Here is a 22,083-nt window from a genome sequence, read left to right as displayed (position 1 = left end):
CACAGAGCAACTGGGCTCGTGAGCCACAACTACTGAGCCTGTGCGTCTGGAGCCTGTGCTCCGCAGCAAGAGAGGCCACGACAGTGAGAAGCCCGCGCACTGCGATGAAGAGTGGCCCCCGCTTGCCACAACTAGAGAAAGCCCTCGCACAGAAACGAAGACCCAACACAGCCAAAAATGAATAAATAAATTTATTAAAAAAAAAAAAAAAAAAGAAATACCCTCTTTGGTCTTGCTACCAAAGTTAGTAGGTAAGTTCAGGTCTGTCAGATTTATAACCAAATGAATTTGAAGAAAAACTCAGGGATTTCAGAGTTTTTAGGATTTCAGAATTTCAGATAGACATCATGGACTTACACTACCAAAAGTTCAGAAACAAGAGGAAAGGGGAATTTTGGTTCAAGATAGCTGAATGAAGGAACATACTTTCCTCACCAAATCCCAGGTCAAAAACTGTAAAAATTAACTCCTTAGTAGTGTCACAAGGGCAGGAGATATACCACTGACACACTAGAACAATGAAGAATTTCTCAACAATGTAAAGCAGACAAAAACATGTGGAATGCAAAAACCAACCAGGCTGAGAAATCCTTATTTTGTTAAAAGAGAAGACCTCCCATGCAACGGTGACTTTTTCCATCAGAACTTCAGAATAACCCCAGGTAAGGACCAGCAGGGGCTGGGAAAAGTAGCACACCATCATCACTTGGTTGGGAAGTAATTAAATGAGTGAAATACAGCCTCAACAGATCCAAGTTCTCAGAACAGTGGTTTCACATGCCTGCTCCCAGGAAGACCACAGCTCTTCCATGAGGGCTTCAACAGGAAACTCTCAAAATCTCAGAAAGGAGGGCAGTGTTTTGGGTCCTCAGGAGAGATACGAAGCCTAAAACTCATCTTAAAAGAAAAATATACCCTGAACTTGCAGATGCCCAGGGTTTCTTCTCACTTGTATTCATTCTAAACTCGACTCATTACAAATATGATAAAGAATCACAAAACATTTATAAAAACCAACATCCCAAAAAGAAACACCAACATAATTGTGTACTAGTAAAAACAGATACACCTCCCAATAGCCTTCCAAGTACAATGTCTTGTAATCCTTGTATCTTACATACAAGCAAATATGGCAGTTACAGCTTTGGGAGGCAGCACAGTTGAATGATTAAGAGCATAGGATTCACAGTCAGGCTACCTGGGTGTGAATCCTACCTCCATCACTTATAAGGTGATGATCTTGGAAAAGTGAGCTGACCTTTTTAAACTTCTTTCCCTCATTTGTAAAATTTCACTGAATTTTTGATAAGATCAAATGAGACTTTTTAAAAAAACTTTAAATGAGATAATACCTGTAAAGTCTTATCACAATGTCTGGTACATTTTTAAACACTTAAAAAAATTAGTTATAATTTAAGCATTCAAGATTTTTCATTCACATACTTTAATTTTTCATTTTATTTTTTGTACTAATAAAATACTGGTACTAATTAAGAAAAGATTTCAGAACTGGAGCAAAGTACACTAGCATAAGCTTGCCCAAAGGTGTAGATGACAAGTAACCTCTATATCAATATATATGGCAAAAATACAACAGCATTGTGTACTGGATAAGTTCAACTATGAGACAGTTTACCTACATTTCAATGTGTTACGCAGTATAAGATATAAGGCATTTCTTAAGCTACTAAAAATGGCAATCAATGATAGGAAGGCAGGTAGGTCCAAAGGATACCAAGTTGATCTGGGATAAAACTCTTTATTATCCATCATTTGACCTTAGGAATATGTGCCTTTTTTCTGGGGAAAAGGTCCTTAGATTTCCATGAGATTGCTACAAGAGATTATGATCTCCAAAGGGTTAAAGAATTTCTGCTCAAATATCAGATGTCCTGCTAATGATTTAATTAGAAACTTCTGAATTCCTATGAAAACCCACTAGGTTTTAGACGGGTCAAGAGTCAGAGAATAAAGCAAGAAAGAATAAGTCTGGTGCCAACACAGAGATTATGATTTGAATATGAAAAAAACCTAAACATATCACTATAACAACATTCTTTTGCTTCTCCAAATTTTAAGTACCTTACCTTAAATAATAAACCAAATTTGTCAACCATCCAGATTTTCTTTTGCGCCTCTTCTTCTGAGAGGCCATTTTCCACCATAGCCATAACTATAAGATTTGCAATTCCAAGAGCAGCCTGTGCAACAAAACATAAATTTTAAAAAACAAGGACTAGAGTATGATGCAATACTAAATTACTTTATTTATGAGAATTATGTTATGAGGAATACTGGGCCTATTCTTCCCTTACAAAGCACACAAAGCTTGATTCTTTGTGATATTCTTTCCAAACATTTTAAATTACCTATTCACAACACTGATCTTGAATTCACACCCTCTATCTCAACAAAATTATAAGTTCATTATACCCCATTTTCCAATTCTAAAGGAGAGTGTTGGTTTTCAATCCTAAAAGCTTATAGGAACTTTACCTCTCCTGCTCCAAGAAATAAGATTCTGTGTTCTGAGATCGGTTTACCAATGACTTTTTGGGCTGCAAGCAGACCGGCTAGAGCAACTGCAGCCGTCCCTGTAAGACAAGTAAAACATTGTAAAGTAAAAAGTAGGCACATTAAAAAAAATTTTAAGTAGGAATCAAAAACCTAAGGTTTTCTTTTGCTTTACCTTGAATATCATCATTGAAGGTACAGTATTTTTCTCGATATTTTCTCAAGAACCTGAATGCATTATGATTTCCAAAGTCTTCAAACTGAATAAGTGTGTTCTGTCCATATCTAAAAACAGCAAAGCCCATGATAGTTGTGTTGACAATACCACTTTTAAACAGCTTTCCTGTCTAATAGTCCTTATGATCACATTTTAAAATAATGTACAAAGTTAGTTCGTTTAAGGCCATCTGGCAATTTTCAGAGTCTGTGAAAGACTAGAACTCAAAATGTAGAAAAATCTATTACTCATTCAGAAAAATGTATGGGGTTCTTAAAATGAATGTAGCACTATGATGGACCTATGGGATATTAATCTGCATAAACTATTACCAAGTGCCTAGGAGGGTGTCCAGCGCATGTAAGCACAAGTAACTTCCTAAAAAGCAAGAGATTTTGTCTCTGAGTCTCAAAAAGTATATATTTGATATGTGAATTTTCATTACATTCATAGTTAAACAGCAACACAGAAAAGTATATATTAAATAAGAGGTTAAAGAATAATTGCTGTATGAGTTGACTGGCATTCAGAAAAAGATATCAATCATCTTGGTGGGGTGGAGTAAGGGAAGGCTTGAAAAGGAGGTGGGACTTTATTTGGGTCCTGAAAGAACAACAAAAAGTAAAGCGGTGGAAAGAAAAACAAGGTGTATTTTGCTGACCCTGAATTTTCAACAGTCTGGCTATACATTTCAGGGTCTATATGAAAGTATAAGGGAGAAGTTGGTTAAGGTAGGTTGGAGCCAGATAACGGAGAACGATGAATGCAAAATTAGGGAATGGGGACTTTATTCCGTATCTGATCTAGAATCACTGAAGGCTAGAGAAGGGAAGAATTCATCTGAGACTCCCTTTAGGAAGGATAAACCTGCCAGCGATACACAGCATGTATCAACCTGGGGAGAGATGAGAAAGAAGGACAAATAGCTGGGCAGCTATTATGAGAGGACGACAAGAAGATCTGAAGCAGAAGCCACAGGAAGTTAAAGGGACAATTATGAGACATCAGAATGAACAAAAAGAAGTTGACGATGAGGACCACCTGGGAAGTGAGAGAGATGCTGTTAAAATGCCAAGGCAGCCTGGATGACTAAGAGATACTATCTGATTGTCCAAGGTAAGGAAATGAGGGGAAGGGGAGGAGATGGCAATTTTGGGGAAGATAAAAGGTTTAGTTTTAGATATGTCAACTTTGATTCTGAAAAGGAGTTAATTTTTTTTTTTTTTTTGCGGTACGCGGGCCTCTCACTGTTGTGGCCTCTGCCGTTGCGGAGCACAGGCTCCGGACGCGCAGGCTCAGCGGCCATGGCTCACGGGCCCAGCCGCTTGGTGGCATGTGGGATCTTCCCGGACCGGGGCGCGAACCCGTGTCCCCTGCATCGGCAGGCGGACTCTCAACCACTGCGCCACCAGGGAAGCCCAGGAGTTAATTTTTTACTATCTTCCATGTACCAATAATCTACAAGGTAGGGCAGGGCTAGATCATAAAGAGTTTGGACTTTACCCTATGGCAACATGAAACCACTGATAGATTTCAAACAAAAGAATGATATAACAAAGTGCATGTTTTTAAAAGACTAATCTGGTGGTAAGGTGGAGAGGAAATGGAGAGAAGTTGGAGGAAGGTTTTAAAGAATCCAAAAGAGAGATGAAGATCTGCAGAAAGGCTGTGGCAATGGAAAAGAGGAGATATATTTCTGAGGCATTTAAGGGATAGTACCAACTGGATGTGAGGACTGAGTGACACTATACGGGGTTGATGGAGGAGGAGAAAGAGTCAAAGATTAGACCAAGATCAAAGGTCTGGTGACAACCCTGTCAACCATGTTAATGCCATTATTAGAGGCTGGATTTACAGAAGATAGGCAATTTAGAAAGGGAAGGAGTTGTTCCGGACATGAATATGAAGGAGCAACAAAATGTCTGGATGGAGGATTCCAACTGTTGGGAACGCAAGCCTCAGAGGGATGTGGGACTACAGAGATGGGTATTCATGGACTTAGGAGTCACGTGCATAAAGGTCATAGCTTACAAGACTATGAGAAGAGAAGAGAACTATGTAGTCACCCACATTTAATAAGAGAGGAAGAAAAACCAGTGGAGATGACAAAGGAAAGAAAAAAGGTGGGAGAAAGACCAAGTTAGGAAAGTCTTTTAGTGGTCAAGAGAAAACAATTTCAAGGATGTAGGAGTGGAAAACCTGGTCAGATGCTGCAAAGAGGAGGAGAGAGAAGAAGACCAAATGGTCAGAATTTAAAACACGAAAGCTGCACAAGGGTTTCACTGGAATGGTGGAGTCAGCCTGGATGCCAAGGGCTGAAAGAACCGCACAGTGAGGGGATTTTAGGAGCAGTGAGTGCAGACTTGAAGATTTCAGTGTGCTCAAGATGTCAGATAACTCAGGAAGGCAAGGCAGAGGGTATCACCACACATCAGCACATCGAATCAGGCAGGAAAGAACCTAAGTTCTCCAAAATTTAATCTCCTTCTACCTATCTTCACAAAAGATAAAGGAAAACAAAACTGTGGTTCCTTTTTTTTTTTTTTAAGAGATGCTTTCATATACTCAAACTTTTAAAAAATACCTGTCAGTAATGGCCTTCATAAACTCATCAATCAGATCATCGTAACGTTGTGATCGATCTCTTTTCTGATATAAACCCATGTAAAATGGATCTTTTAAGAGTGCCTATAAAAGAGAACAAACGTAAAAATAAAAGCATTCTGTTATACAACCAGTTTAAACACATTCTATAAAACGAAAATTGTAAAATAAAGAAGTTAATAATTTTTAAAACTTTATTGCCCTTCTTCAAAAAACTTAATAGTATTAATTTACTATTATTTGCATAAATATTAAAAGGCGTTTAAGACAAAGGCTAATATGTAATCACAGAATTTTCTCTTCTTATATTTCTTCAAAAGAGGAATGTAATAAAGCAGTTTTTTTTTTTTAATATGGGAGAAGGGTCAAAGGGGGAAAATGATTTTACTCACTGGATTATCAGTTCCTACATCAATACACACAGGCAGGCATCTATCAGGCCGTATTCCAGCACAAGCTGTATACAAACAAAGTTTTCCTACTGGGATTCCCATTCCATAGACACCCAGATCTCCAAGACCCAGAATTCTCTCTCCATCAGTCACCACAACAGCCTTAATTACAAATAAGATAAAGTAAAATAAATTATAAGTTGTCCAAAATGGAGCACTTAAGAAACACATTCACAAAAAGATTCTCTTCATCACAAAATAGCATGTATTAGATTATTCCATTCACATGAACATGTAAAGCTACAGAGAGAGAAGTGCATTAGTGGTTGTCTAGGGCTGAGTGGGGAGTGACACTAACGGGTACAGGGCTTTTCTGGCAGGGTGGGGATGAGGGAGCTGTGATGAAAATGTTCTCAATGACGATGGCTGCACAACTCTGTGAATATACTACAAATTACTGAATTTACACTTTAAGCCAGTGAATTGCATTGTATGTGAATTTTATCTCAGAAAAGCTACTGTTAAAAACAAAACAGAAAACCTCAAAAAAAGATTCTCTTCACATAGTTTCACTCTCACTTTTAAAAATAAAATTGTTTCTTAACTAACTTTCAAAGTTAACCAACCAAGAATACTTAAAATTCTAGGGTTTCTAGAATATAGATGTAAAGAGGAGAATTAACTAGATTTGATTTCCCTGTGTCTTTGGTTTAGGAGTAGAATGCTGCTGACTAGAGGATCAACTTGAATATGTTCACAATGACTAAAACGGGGAGAGGGGAACTTCTGATAAAGATTAACCCTAAGAGAAAAAAAGAGTTTAGAAATAACATGTTACTCCAAATAATAACTGAAGCCAAACAAGAAAAACCTTAGCAATGGAGAAAAAAATCTAGAATAAAAAATACACCTACAAGGTTTTAAGAGGATACTATGAATTTAATTATCTGACCAAATTTTTTTTAGGTTATTAGAACAAATGATAATTCATCACAGATTATTTTGGTGAGGAAAACACGCAATAAAGGCAACTGAGATTACTGCCTGTAATAAACACTAAAGCCTACCAAAAGATCTTAAAGAAGTCATTAGTTTTTGTTTTATGAAAGACAGCCAGATTGACAGCTGTTTATATTTGCTAAATTTGAAATGCTAAGAGTGGTATATTTGCTTAAGGATCTAAATTTATCTTAGAATTAGAAGAAAAAAGACATAATGAATCCTCCCCATTGCCCACCAGAATAAAAGTTTTTATGGCATTTTAATGTATTTTCTTTACCTAGAATAATATTAACTGAAAAAGTAAAGGAATATAGAGAAGGCAAGAGATACCAGTGGTACTGAAGTGAACAGGCTCACCTTACTAGGCCCAGTTGCTTTCCCAGGGCAAACTCTATACCAGTAACCCATTTTATAATTACCATCATGATTTCCTCAGAGCACTAAATCTACATGTATGCAAGTACAAAATAAATCAGAGCAACAATGAAAAAAAACTGTTTTTGAAAATTCTGCCTTGTAAGAGGTAACTTACATAGAAAGAAAAAACATTGTGAAAGGAAGGTTGTGCTATTAGTACCTTAACATGATTTTCTGGCCAGTTATCCACAATTGATCTAACATGACCTCTGTCTGAGATTGAAATAAATAATCCCCTGCAACAGAACAAAAACACTTTTGCATTTCACAACAGTTTTTGGTTTTTTCTAAGTTTTTGTTCATAATTGGAATATTTAGATATTTTAGTAAAACATCAAGACACTGTCATTTCCAAGCAGATTTACCTAAGTCACACAGGTTTATTTTCAACCACTTCAAACTGTAATTGCATTGTTCACATAGTAGCTGCAACAAAGGTTATTATTAAATGATGTGATCATTTTTACCCAAGAAGAAATGTATCCACATCTCCTATTCAAATAAACTCAATATACCTCCAGTAAAAAGCAATATAAAGACAACCCACCAATGCAGGAAAGCACGATAAAGCTAAGTAAACTACTGTCCAAAGTCACTGAAACTGAAAATTTGAAATCTGAAGGAGCAGGAAGGGAGAGAAGAAAACTATAGTAATTTCACATAAAAAATCCATCCTTGAAGCATTAGGAAAAAGTAAAAAGTTATTTTAAACATTGTATATTGTTATCCAATTGAGATAATCCAGATTTCAATAAAGGAAGAGAGGAAGGCAGGAAGAGAGACAGAAAAAAGAAACATAGGTTCTAGAAAACAGGCCAAGTAAAGACGAGGGCCAATGGGCTCCCAGTGCCTTCAAACTGATTCTTAACTTTCTCACTGATATCCTTTTTAAAAAATTTATTTTATTGACGTATAGTTGATTTACAATGTTGTGCTAATTTCTACTGTACAGCACAGTGATTCAGTTATACATACATATATACATTCTCTATCATATTCTTTTCCGTTATGGTTTATCAAAGGCTATTGAATACAGTGCCCTGTGCTATACAGTAGGAACTTGATGCTTATCCATTCTTCTCATCGACATCTTAACTTTGGCATTACTATCCCAGCTTAAATCAGTTTAAACGGTTTCTCAACCAGAGCTTCATAGTAGAATCATCTGCTGAGCTTTTTATTTTATTTATTTATTTATTTTTTTTGCGGTACGCGGACCTCTCACTGTTGTGGCCTCTCCCGTTGCAGAGCACAGGCTCCAGACGCGCAGGCTCAGCGGCCATGGCTCACGGGTCCAGCCGCTCTGTGGCATGTGGGATCTTCCCGGACCAGGGCACGAACCCCCGTCCCTTGCATGGACAGGCGGACTCTCAACTACTGCGCCACCAGGGGAGCCCATCTGATGAGCTTTTTAAAATGCCAGGGTTCTACCCCCAGAGATTCTGATTTAACTAGCTTGGACTTAAACAACCAAGACCTACTGACCATCTTCTATGTAAAAAACAAAACAAACAAAAAACCACTGCCACTGCACAAGTGATACACAGTATCTGCCCTCACCCAAAAGCTCTTTATGTTTCATGTGAGTTCTCAACTCTGGGTGCACATCAAAATCACACCAGGAGATTTTATGAAACAGCAACACCTGGGCCCAACTCTAGACTAACTGAATCAGAATCTCTGTGGTTGGGGCCCAGACATCAGTATCTTTTTGTTTTCCTTTGTCCTTTAATCTGGATTGGGAAGTACTATTATAAGTGAAAATGAAACTATAAAAGAGCTGAACAGCTGGGTTATACCACAGAAGTGCTTAGACATATTAATTGATGGCAGCACATAGGACAGAACAGACAGTGTTCTCAAAGTGTCTTCCGGGGAATACCTGCAACACCATCACCGACGGTGTTCATTACAATCCGGACCTCCAGACCTTTCTCTTTTTCATCAGAATCTTGGGAATAGGAAGGAGAGGAAAGTTGGCAAGGATGAACATTTTAAGTAAGCCCCACAGATGTTTCATAGGCACATTAAAGTTTGAAAGCCACTACACTACATGAGAGGAGACTAAAGATAAATGCTATCACACAGTGTTTGCATTTCTACATTTGTACCAATATGTAAGCAGGACATGGGAAAAACATAAGGATTGTGGAAAATGATTACACGTTAGAGGAACAGAGAAGAAAACTCAAATTAAGTAAAAATAGCATTTATACAATGCTTATAAGTTTACAAAAAACTGTCACATCAGTTTCCTCATCTGACCTTCTCAGCAGCTCTTTGAAAGATACTGGTATTCCTACCTTATGATAAACAGATTCGGAGGAATAAAGTAACTTATTCAAAGACTTGAGCCAATGCTCATTCCAGTACCCTTTCCACTTAAAATATCTGGAGGTACTTGAACTATCTGAAAGTAAAATTTGTGTTAATTCATAAAAAAGGACAAACAATAGAAATAAAGCTGATAAAAAAATGAGAATCTATCTCTTAATTGGCCAGATTGTCAAAAACTTTTATGATTATTCTGCAGAATATGCCACCAAAATTAAGAATACTGTGGGTTTTTTTTTTTTTTTGGTACAAAAATGCACATTTCCTCTAACAATCATAAATACTTAAAGAAGGTTAGGAATAAATGATGGTATTTCCACAAAATAAAAGATATGACACGTTAGATTTTTATTAATCCCTTTTGGTCCAAATTAAGCTTTTGTGAGGTGGGAAATGTGGTTGGATAAGACTGCAATACATAAAATAGAAATGCAATAGGGGCTATGAAGTGATGTTTTTTCTACGCAATAGTCATTTGCAAATATATTTTTAAAAATAAGCCTTACCTAGGTCTTCTAAAGATGTGTCCATACTGGGAGCAGGCAAGACCAACTGTTGGTGTATATACAATTGGCATTAGACTTTCGATATCATCTTGCAGTATTCTGTAAAACAACTTCTCATTTCTTTCTTGTATTCCCATTATATAGATGTATCTGAAATTAAGCACAGCAAATAATGTCTACATCAGCCAGCATTAGGCTAAAGACTTTGGCCTTTGAAGTCAAATCTAAACATCTAAAATTGAGGACTCCCTCCCCCTGGAAAACAAAACCCTATATTATCATTACATAATACCCAGGACTAAAAATCAACAAAAATAAAAATGTGCTTAAATGGTAGATGGTGATGATGAAAAGAGTAATAACAGAACCAACAGGTAACATTTATTGAGCTCTAACTGTGAGTCAGGCTCTGTATCAGGCACTGGAAACACAAAAATTACCATGAGGCCCCAACTTCAAGGACCTAATCTTCAAGGTGACTGACACGTAAATAAGGAAATAAAGTGGCATTCATTCAAATATTTACAAAATACTACGTGCCAGGTACTATTCTGAACTCCAGGGATGTAAGAAGTGCCCCTGTCCTCGTGGAGTGAGTTTGTTTGTTTATTTATTTACCCATCCATCCATCCATCCATCCATCCATCTGTCTGCAGCACATGGCATGCAGGATCTTAGTTCCCTGACCAGGGATCAAACCCATGCTGCCCTGCAGTAGAAGCAAGGACTCCTAACCACTGGACCACCAGGGAATTTCCCTCATGGAGCTTATAATCCAGGAGGCTTATAGGCATTTTAAGTTCTATACAGGGCACACAGGTAGCACAAAAGGAGGCAATGGTCAATTCACATAAATATATAAATAACAGCTTTTAAAGAATAAAGGTTAGAAAACAGGGAGATGTTGGCCTGAAAAAACAGTAATCACACTGAATTAAATATGTCTAAAACAGACTCATTGTCTTTTCCCCACATTTGTTTCTCCCCTTGTTATCATCTGATCAAATGGGAATCCATCCAGGGTCCATTCTTGATTTCTTCCTCTCCCACCCTCCCCCACCCCAACCTAATAAATCAGTATGTCCCACAGAGACTACCTGTGAAATATCTTTCAAATATTTATTTCCTCCCTCCATCCCCACCCAGCCCAAGCCACCGTCACTTCTCACCTGGGCTACCTCAAGAACCTTTTTTTTTCAAACCTTATTAACACCACAGGCATCAAAGCAACAGCCTTTATTTTATTTTTTTATTTTAGGATTAAAGCTTCTATGTTTGTTTAGTAAACAAACCATTAAGCTAAAAACTAGAGAATAAGTAACCAAAGATTAAAAGAGCACAGAGGTATTGTTGAAAAAATTAAAAATAAATATAGTAAAGTTAATTTTTTTTTAAATTGGAGTATAGATGTTTTACAGTGTTGTAGTCTCTATTCTCACAATTTTGTTCCCCTGCTCCAATCCTATTCTTCTCTTAAAAACATACCTCTGATCATTTCTATTCTCCCTGAATGGCTTCCAAATGCCAGTTTAATAGGCTTAAGCTCCTAAAATAGTTAACTAGACCTCAATGACTACTTTGCAGCCTCATCTTCATACTGAATTACTTCACTTCCTCAAATGCACCACAACTCTGACCTTGGAGTTGCAGCATACGCCGACACACCCTTTGCCTGGAACACCCTCTGACCAGGCACAGTCCTCTACTCATGCTCTCCAAATGCAGCTCAGTTGGCACACTCTCTGGGGTCCTTTTCTGTCATTCGCTGCCCCCCACCACACATATATACACTTCAGATTTTGCTGTCTTCAGGTCCCGTTAACACTCTCCTCCCTCTTCTTTAACTCTCACGCCACTTCTTGACTTTGTCTTCCCTCCATGGTAACATGAGTTCGAGACCATATATATTTTCATGTATATATGTATGCCCCATAATGTAAAGAAACCACTCTCATTAGTCACCAATATCCAATAATCCCCTATATTTTATAAACCCAATAAATATTTTTAGTTCTACAGTCAGACTGATCCCTCTACCAGAATACCCTGCCCTTCTTTCTCGTTTTGCCTGCTCCTTGTAACATATTGTTTCAAATTCAGCTCAGGCATCACTTCCTCCAGGAAGTGACTCCCCAAGCTCAGCTGGCATCCCTCTTCACATTTTCAGAATGTACTCTACAGGTCCCTTTTTCTCACTGTGCTATACAATGACAGTCATAGTATAGCCATCTATTAATGAGCTCCTAGAAGGCAGGCTAGGCTGTGAGTTACTGCGGTAGCCATACATTCTAATTTGCCCGGGACAGTTTCAGTTACTTCTTTTTTACTCCCCAAAGTGTCTGGGATTGGACGATATATTACATGGCCACCCTATCTATCACCCAGTTTATATCCTCAGTGGCTAGCAATGGCACACACAAAGTAGGGGATCAGTAAAAGTTATTGAATAGAATGGGTGCAAATTAGGTGATAGCCTCTGCTTCTAACATTCCATTCAAACCTGAAATGCTCTGTGATTTTAACCATAAAATATTGATTTCTGCTAAATTTTACAATAGTGAAAATAAGTGAAGGAAACAATCATTATATACCAACTGACTAAAACAAAAGTTTCATTGAGACTGTATATTTCTCATGCGATAATAATCATAATACTCCCAATTTTTCTGATCAGAACACCAATAAAAAAACTAAACATCTAATCAACTCTTACTTTTCCAAAGGGCCATTCAACTTTTTCACATTTCTGTGGAATCGTAAGGCTTGAATATCTTGTGTCTCTATTTTGGGAGGTAGAAGTCCTTGAAGACCAAGCATTTGTCGTTCCTGTAATGTAAATGCCATCCCCTAAAAAGGAAAAAACAAAAGGATTAAAAATTATTACTTACAGGGGTAGCAATGGTGCCTCCTACCAAACACAATTTAAACATAAACTTAAAAAGATCAACAAGATATCATTTTTGCCCGGACTTTCATAAATTTATAAGATTGATCATATCTAGTACTGGGGAGGGTATGGTAAAAGAATTACTCTCACATACCATTGCTGGAATATAAACTGGTTTAGGCTTTGAAAGCCAATTTCAAAGTACTCTTAGATTTTTTTAAAATGCACATACTTTATTATTTTTTTAACTGAAGTATAGTTGACTTACAATATTAGTTTCAGGTGTACAACATAGTGATTCAATGTTTTTATAGATTAAACTCCATTTAAAATTATTATAAAATAATGACTATATTTCCCTGTGCCGTACAATATATCCTTGTAGCTTATTTATTTTATACAAAGTAGTTTGTACCTCTTAATCCTCTACCCCTATCTTGCCCCTCTCCCCTTGCCTCTCCTCTCCTCCTAACCACTAGTTTGTTCTCTATATCTGTGAGTCTGTTTCTGTTTTGTTATATCCATTCACTTGTTTTGTTTTTTAGATTCCACATATAAGTGACATCACACAGTATTTGCCTTTGTCTGACTTATTTCACTGAGCATAATACTCCAGGTCCACCCATATTGGTGCAAATGGCAGAATTTCATTCTTCTTTATGGCTGAATGATATTCCATTGTGTGTACATATATCTTCTTTACCCATTCATCTTTTGATGGACACTTAGGTCGCTTCCATATCTTGAATGCACACAAAGCAATTCTACTTCTAGTTAGTTATCCTAGAGATATATTCATATATAGAGACGCGTATATGAAGAGATTAGTTGTAGCACTGTTTCCAGTTCTCTTGCCTATTACAAACTAACTAAAAGTCCATCAATTATGGAAGAGTTAGCAACCTATGGTATTTCCATAAACACACTTAAACATGTATCTCTAAGTGTGCAGTAGAAAGATCTCCCAGATACACAGTTAGGAGAAAAAGTCAAGTTGAAAATCAAAACAAATTCACTGTTAATTATTATGTTTAGAAAACCCCCGTAAAGTACATATTATATACAGATATATGCATACGTTAAAAATGCAATCAACAGAATACAGTTTGAAAGAACACAAACCAAACTAAGAGGCTACCGTGACCGGAAAGGAGTGAGGCTGAACAGAGGGAGGGGGAAGGAAGAATGCTACTTAAGAAAAATTGACCTATGTAATAAATTCTTTTTCAGTTTCTGGTATTCAGCTATGGGTTAAATTTTTTTTTTTTTTAATCAATGATGTCAGTAAAAATGCCAGAGAAAGGACTTCTAAAAATCTTTTCCTCCATAAAAGCAACAAGAACCCTGGCCAAATGATCAGAATTCTGGAAATTAACCAAAGCTTTCAGCAGTTGGAGAGCATTTATTCAAGAAAAACTGCTGAATTTCAGTGAGAACAGCAAGCTTCATGGCATTTTAACTTGCCTTGTTCCTAGCTCCCCTCCCCAGCTCCACAGTAACCTTGAAAACGCAATCACTGTGAAACAATCGCTTTGAAAATCAGAGCCTGGCAGTCACTGGAGAAGGCAGGAGGGTTTGGAGATTCCTCTAAAGCCCCATATCCAGGAAACTGTTATTATCTGACCTGGAAGACCCTATCTGCAAGGCTGTCTTTATTTGACCTGACTTGGAGCTCAGGCAGTGTGAACAGCCTTTCCCGCCAGAAGGGTCTGTTGAAAACAATCAGAGGCAATTATTTAACATAGCAGCTCCCCAAGGCAGTAGGTAACAGTTGGGGCAAACAACAGGCTAATAACCAAAAAGCTGAAAAGGAAAAGCTGAGAAATGAGATGTCCATGGGGAACTCTGAAATGCTGAGACATATTCCTGAGAACCTAGAACGTCATATGCACAGCTGTACGCATGTCCAGGAAAGACCTGAGAAAGCCCTAAGCTCCCACCTCTGGCTAACCTTGAGGCTCTGTGCAAACAGGAAGTGAAGGCTGATGCGTAGCTGTAAACTGCCTGGCTGAGTCCTGAAGGCACACCCCAGCAGGTACACAAAGCCCCCTGGCAAAGAATGGGAGATTTAATGGCTCTAGGTATTTCAGTTTCTGTTTAATCACTGGCTGATCACTAAGTTAACAAAGCAGAGACTTCAGTAGGCATACATAACAAGAAGAAGGAATTAGTTCAGAAACGACTGGGAGGAATGAATATCTGGTTTCCAGGGCAGCCACATTATTTTAAAAGCCCAGTTTTCAACCAAAAATCATAAGGCAAGCAAAAAATAAACAAACAAACAACAACAGCAACAAAACACATAAAGTCTGACTCATATACAGGAAATAAGGGCAGTTAATTGAAATTGCCTGGGGAAGCCCAAACATTGTACTTACTAGACAAAGACTTTAGTTATTCTAGGGGACGGATAAATTGGGAATTTGGGATTAACACACTACTATATAAAAAACAGATAAACAATAAGGACCTACTGTACAGCACAGGGAACTATATTCAATATCTTGTAATAATCTATAACGGGAAAGAATCTGAAAAAGAATATACTTTGCCGTATACCTGAAACATTGTAAATCAACTATACTTCAATTTAAAAAAAGAAAAAAGTTAGTTATTTTAAATATATCAAAAAAACTAAAAAAAAACATTGTCTAATGAACTAAAAAGAAGTGTGAGAATGACATCCTACTAAATAGAGAATACTGATAAACAGAGAAGATAAAAAAGGAACTAAATAGAAATTCTGGAATTGAAACTACAACAACTGAAATAAAAAATTCACTAAAGGGGCTCAACAAGCAGACTTGAGTGGTGGAAGGAAAAAACCATCAGATTTAAAGATTGGTCAGCTGAGATAATCCAGTCTGAGAAATAGAAAGGAAAAATTAAAAACAACAACAAACAAACAAAAAGAAAAATAAGGAATAAATGTGAACAGACCTGAGAGACCAGCAAGAGTACCAACACGTACATAACAGGAGGCCCAGAGGCGAGGAGAGAAAAGGCTAAAGAATATTTGAAAAAATAATGGCTAAAAACCTCCCAAATTTGATGAGAAGCATTAATCCACACATCCAAGAAGCTCAATTGCTCCAATCAAGAAAAACTCAAAGAACTCTACCCCTACACACATCATATTCAAACTGTCAAAAGCCAGAGACAGCAGAAATCTGAAAGCAAAGAGAAGTGACTCATCACGTGCAGGGGATCCTCAAAAAGAGTAACAGCTGATTTCTTATCAGAAACCACGGAGGCCATAGAGAGTGCTGAAAGAAAAATAACCTGTCAACCACGAATTTCTAAATCCTACAAATCCATCCTTCAAAAATGGAGAAATTGGGCCTCCCTGGTGGCGCAGTGGTTGGGAATCTGCCTGCCAATGCAGGGGACACGGGTTTGAGCCCTTGTCTGGGAAGATCCCACATGCCGCGGAGCAACTAGCCCCATGAGCCACAATTACTGAGCCTGTGCATCTGGAGCCTGTGCTCCGCAACAGGAGAGGCTGCGATAGTGAGAGGCCCGCGCACCGCGATGAAGAGTGGCCCCCACTCGCCACAACTACAGAAAGCCCTGGCACAGAAACGAAGACCCAGCACAGCCATAAATAAATAAATAAATAAATGGAGAAATTAAGACATTCCAGATAAACAAAAACAGAGAATTCATTGCTAACAGACTTGTCTCACAAGAAATACTAAAGGGAGTCCTTCAGGCCTAAATTAAAGACATTAGACAATAATTCAAATCCACACAAAGAAACAAAGAACACGGATAAAATGACTACATAATATAAAAGACAGTATAAATGTACTTTTTGTTTGTAGGTCTTTCTTTCTCCTACCCAATTTAAAAGACAATTACATAAAGCAGTAATTATAAATCTGTGTTGACAGTCATGCAACGTATAAAATGTAATTTGTACTCTGTAATTTGTATGACGAAGCAGCACAAAAGAAGGAGATGGACCTCTACAGGAGCAAAATTTCGGTGTACTGTTTACATTAAATTGGTATCAAACTGAACTAGACTGTTTTAAAGATGGTAATTGTAATCCCCAGGGCAAACCACTAAGAAAATAACTCAGAAATAGGCAGGAAAAGAAAAGACAAGGGAATTTAAATGGCATCATAGAAAATTTAATACAAATGAAGGGAACAATAAAGAGGAACAAAAGGCACATAAGACATTTTAAAACAAATAGCAAAATAGCAGACATAAATCATACCTTATTAGTTATTACACTAATGTAGATGGATTAAACTCTATAATTAAAAGGATTGGAAGAATGGATAAAAAAACATGATCCAATCATATGCTGACTACAACAGACACACTTTGATTCAAAGATACAAATAGGTGGAGAGTTTCAAAGATACAAATAGGTGGAAAGTAAAAGAATGGAAAAAGATACACCACGTCAATAGTAACCAAAGGAGAGCTGGAGTAGCTATGTTAGTAACAGACAAAATAGACTTTGAAACAAACATGTTACTAGAGGAGGACATTTTGCTGAAAGCATCAATCCATTAAGAAGATACAACAATTATAAACATATTTTGTTAGATAACAAAATACATGAAGCAAAAACTGACAGAATTAGGGAGTAAGACAATTCAACAAGCTGAAAATTTCAATATCTCATTTTCAATAATGGAGAAAACAACTAGACAGAAAATCAACACGGAAAAAGAAGACTTGAACAACACCATAAAGCAACTAGACCTAGCAGACACTCCCCTCAAAAGAAGCAGGATACACATTCTTTTCAAGTGCACAAGGAATATTCCCCAGGACAGACCATTCATCAGGCCATAAAACAAGTCTCAATAAATCTGAAAGGATTTAAGTCACCCAAAGTATGATCTTCAACCACAATGCAATGAGATTAGAAATTAATAATGGGGGACTTCCCTGGTGGCACAGTGGTTAAGAATCCGCCTGCCAACGCAGGGGACACTGGTTCGAGCCCTAGTCCAGGAAGATACCACATGCCACGGAGCAACTAAGCCTGTGAGCCACAACTACTGAGCCTGCGCTCTAGAGCCTGCAAGCCACAACTACTGAGCCCGCGTGCCACAACTAATGAAGCCCATGCATCTAGAGCCTGTGCTCCACAACAAGAGAAGCCACCGCATTGAGAAGCCCACACACCATGATGAAGAGTAGCCCTCACTCACCGCAACTAGAGAAAGCCCGCGCATGGCGACGAAGACCCAATGCAGCCATAAATAAATAAATTAATTAAATAAATTTAAAAAATTAAAAGTAAAAGAAATTAATAATGGACATTTGGGGAATTCACAAATACTTTGATCTTAAACAACACACTCCTAAAAACCAATTGGTCAGAGAAGAAAGCACAGGGAAATTAGAAGATACTTCCAGATGAATTAAAACACACATACCAAAACTTATAGGATACAGTGAAAATAATGCTAAGGGAAATTTGTAGCTGTAAATGTAACTTTAAAAGGCAGAACGATTTCAAATCAATTGCCTAACCTTCCATCTTAAGAAACTAGGGGGAAAAAGGAACAAACTAAACCTGAAGCAAGAAGGAAGGAAATAATAAAGATTACAGTGAAAATAAATAAATAAAATAGAAAAAAACAATCGGAAAAATTAAAAGATTAAACCAAAAGTTGGTTCTTTGTAAAGACCTACAAAATTGATGAACTTTTATAATGAAAAAAGGGGGAGAAGACTCAAATCACTAAATCCTTTGTGCCTCATGTTGCTCCTTACAAGATTTTATCTAAGGCTGGAAAATATAAAGGGTTTAAAACCCCTGTATTTTTATACAGTTTTAAATGAACTGTGTTCATTTAAAAGTGCTTTACCTATCCTATTGCCAAAGATAAATGAGTAGCTACACATGGTTTCACTGCCTATCTCCCATTTAGATTTAAGAGACACTCAAAAGTGTTTTATTTATAATGTATAGTAGAAATTAAAATGATTATTAAAGAATTAATTTTATGTATTAAGTATTTATGTTAATAGTTGATAAAATTCTTAAATTTGCTGGCCTGGTGTAAGTGAAGACAACATAGTTTAAAATAGATGTCTTGATTAGCTCTTTAACAGTCAGCAGAAACAACCTTCCTCTCACCTGCCCTTCTCCTACTCTTTTCTGTCTTCCAATGCCACTTGTTCCACCAAACCTCTTTTGCTCATCTACATAACCGCAATGCCCTCCCAATTTACACAGAAGTGTACCTCCCTCTGCAACAGAGCAGGACCCTATGGTCTTTGCCCACCCCCAGGTCCTCAGTCAAAGGAGACCACATAATAATAGTTTAGTCGTTAAGCATAGTCAAGGCCCTTTAGTCCCTCCTTAAGGGCTACAGATAACATTCTGAGCTGTATCCTGTGGGCTGTCTTATAGATACTGAAACACTCACCAGGTGGAAGAAGTTAACTATGTGATGACCAGGCTGTAGCCATGACATAAGCTGCCACAATTGCGAGAACTGGCCTCAAAGAAATGAGAACCGACCCTGGAACTGAAGATTAACTGTACCTAAAACAATCAAAGTGACACTGGTCGGACCACCAACGACCAATGTCAAGATGACTGTCAGAGCTGACTGTGCTGCTTCTGCACGTAGGCGCCTCCCTCGACCTATGAAAGCTCTTGCCCACTGGTTGTGGGGGGCGTGTATGCCTTTGGACGGGCATCTGCCCTCCCCCCTCATTGCTGGCATCCAAAATAAAGCAAACTTAACTTTCCATCAATCTTGCCTCTTTAATGGCTTTTGAGCAGCGAGCAGCTGGACCCTACTTTCAGTTACACTTCGGCTGATCTTGAGCTATTTTCCTTTAGATACATGCCATTTCTCCACATGAGTCAATATTGATAAAAATCCCTTAACTAGACTCTTCAGTGTGCAGGTAAGCATACTAGGGGGGGAAATAAAAGGCCCCTTCTATTTCTTTCCCTCCAAGGGCAGTTAGAATAATCCATCAGGGATTAGGAAATTACCAAACATTTATAAAAATGACAATATGACTAAACGGGATAAATCTAAATATACTGCATCTGGCCAACAGTTCTGGCCAATATGCTACTCTTGGGTTTTTGTTTTGTTTTGCTTTTGAGCTAGAACTAGGAAATAAACTCAATCTTTCTTGGGTGGTAGAAACTGTGAGGGTGAAATGTGGGAGGTATAAAGCAGCCATAATTGTCGCAGTGCGGAGAAAAGAGAAAAGTTCATGCACACTTCCGAACAGTTTCAGTATAAAGCTACAGAATACAAAAATTTCATACTTTATCAGTCTAAAATACATCAAACCTTTACCAGGAAGAGAGAAAATGTGTGTTAGAATTAATGTTACTAACCTTGTTTGTTCTTGGGTTCAACATAAGTGGCTTGCCTTTCTCTTTTATGTGCAAATGACGACATGCCAGAGTACAAGGAGTGGCAACTATTTTAAACCTGGACAACATCGTTTCTCTCACCTGGGAAAAACAAAGCAAATAAAGATGATGAGAAACATATTATAGAACTGCATGAATATCAGGGATCAGTTTTCAAAAGCATATTTAGAAAGCTTCACTTCCCACAACTGAAAAAATTTTTTCAAAATACATTTATGTTGGCAGAACCTTCAAGATAGCAGAGGAGTAAGACGTGGAAATCACCTTCCTCCCCACAAATACATCAAAAATACATCTACATGTGGAACAACTCCTACAGAACACCTACTGAACGCTGGCAGAAGACCTCAGACTTCCCCAAAGGCAAGAAACTCCCCACTTACCTGGCTAGGGCAAAAGAAAAAAGGAAAAACTGAGACAAAAGAATAGGGACTGGACCTGCACCTCCAGGAGGGAGCTGTGGAGCAGGAAAAGTTTCTACACACTAGGAAGCCCCTTCACTGGCAGAGACGGGCAGTGGGTGGGGGGGAAGCTTGGGAGCCACGGAGGAGAGCGCAGCAACAGGGGTGCAGAGGGCAAAGTGGAGAGATTCCTGCACAGAGGATCAGTGCCGACCGGCACTCACCAGCCTGAGAGGCTCCTTTGCTCACCCGCTGGGGCGGACGGGGGCTGGGAGCTGAGGCTCGGGCTTCAGAGATCAGATCCCAGGGAGAGGATTGGGGTTGGCTGCGTGAACACAGCCTGAAGGGGGCTAGTGAGCCACAGCCAGCAGGGAGGGAGTCCGGGTAAAGTCTGGAACTGCCTAAGAGGCAAGAGACCATTGTTTCCGGGTGCGTGAGGAGAGGGGATTCAGAGCACTGCCTAAATGAGCTCCAGAAGAGGGCACGAGCCGCAGCTATCAGCGCAGACACCAGAGATGGGCATGAAACGCTAAGGCTGCTACTGCAGCCACCAAGAAACCTGTGTGCGAGCACAGGTCACTATCCACACCTCCCCTCCCGGGAACCTGTGCAGCCCACCACAACCAGGGTCCCGTGATCCAGGGACATCTTCCCTGGGAGAACACACAGCATGCCTCAGGCTGTTGCAATGTCACTCTGGCCTCTGCCGTTGCAGGCTCGCCCCGCATTCCGTACCCCTCCCTCCGCCCAGCCTGAGTGAGCCAGAGCCCCCTAATCAGCTGCTCCTTTAACCCCGTCCAGTCTGGGCGGGGAACAGACGCCCTCAGGCGACCTACACGCAGCGGCGGGTCCAAACCCAAAGCTGAACCCCGGGAGATGTGTGAACAAAGAAGAGAAAGGGAAGTTTCTCCCAGCAGCCTCAGGAGCAGCGGACCAAATCTCCACCATCAACTTGATGTACCCTGCATCTGTGGAATACCTGAATAGACAACAAACCATCCCAAAATTGAGGCAGTGGACTTTGGGAGCAACTGTAGACTTGCGTTTGCTTTCTGCATCTAATTTGTTTCTGGTTTTATGTTTATCTTAGTTTAGTATTTAGAGCTTATCATCATCGGTAGATTTGTTTTTTCCTTCCTTTTTTTTTTAAAAAAATATATTTTTTCCTTTTTCTCGTTTTGTGAGTGTGTATGTGTATGCTTTTTTGTGTGATTTTGTCTGTATAGCTTTGCTTTTACCATCTGTCCTAGGGTTCTGTCTGTCCTTTTTTTTTTTTTGTATAGCTTTTAGCGCTTGTTACCATTGGTGGATTTGTTTTTCAGTTTGGTTGTTCTTTTTTTCTTTTTTCTTTTTTTTTTTTTTTGCGGTACGCGGGCCTCTCACTCTCACTGTTGTGGAGCACAGGCTCCCGTTGCAGAGCACAGGCTC

At 38.6% G+C, this 22,083-nt stretch overlaps 1 protein-coding gene across 2 annotated transcripts in view; it reads right to left on the bottom strand.

Moving 5' to 3' along the window:
- ME2 (malic enzyme 2) overlaps positions 1 to 22,083 on the bottom strand; it is a 59,256-nt gene that overhangs the window by 24,999 nt on the left and 12,174 nt on the right. For both annotated transcript variants that reach the window (XR_004041978.3, XM_030867946.3), the window contains exons 2-10: positions 20,216 to 20,335; positions 12,700 to 12,833; positions 9,987 to 10,136; positions 7,307 to 7,382; positions 5,728 to 5,889; positions 5,316 to 5,419; positions 2,690 to 2,799; positions 2,497 to 2,594; positions 2,088 to 2,201 (exon numbers count right to left, since the gene is read on the bottom strand). Coding sequence is in view for 1 of the 2 variants with exons in the window: in XM_030867946.3 (XP_030723806.2) it covers positions 2,088 to 2,201; positions 2,497 to 2,594; positions 2,690 to 2,799; positions 5,316 to 5,419; positions 5,728 to 5,889; positions 7,307 to 7,382; positions 9,987 to 10,136; positions 12,700 to 12,833; positions 20,216 to 20,335 (1,068 nt within the window). In the remaining variant the exon portion in view is untranslated. The remainder of the gene's footprint in view (positions 1 to 2,087; positions 2,202 to 2,496; positions 2,595 to 2,689; positions 2,800 to 5,315; positions 5,420 to 5,727; positions 5,890 to 7,306; positions 7,383 to 9,986; positions 10,137 to 12,699; positions 12,834 to 20,215; positions 20,336 to 22,083) is intronic.

The sequence above is a fragment of the Globicephala melas genome, chromosome 13 (assembly GCF_963455315.2).
Source record: "Globicephala melas chromosome 13, mGloMel1.2, whole genome shotgun sequence".
Classification (NCBI taxonomy): Eukaryota; Metazoa; Chordata; class Mammalia; order Artiodactyla; family Delphinidae; genus Globicephala; species Globicephala melas.
The sequence above is the reverse complement of the archived record's forward strand: the minus strand, read 5'-3'. Positions and strand labels throughout refer to the sequence as shown.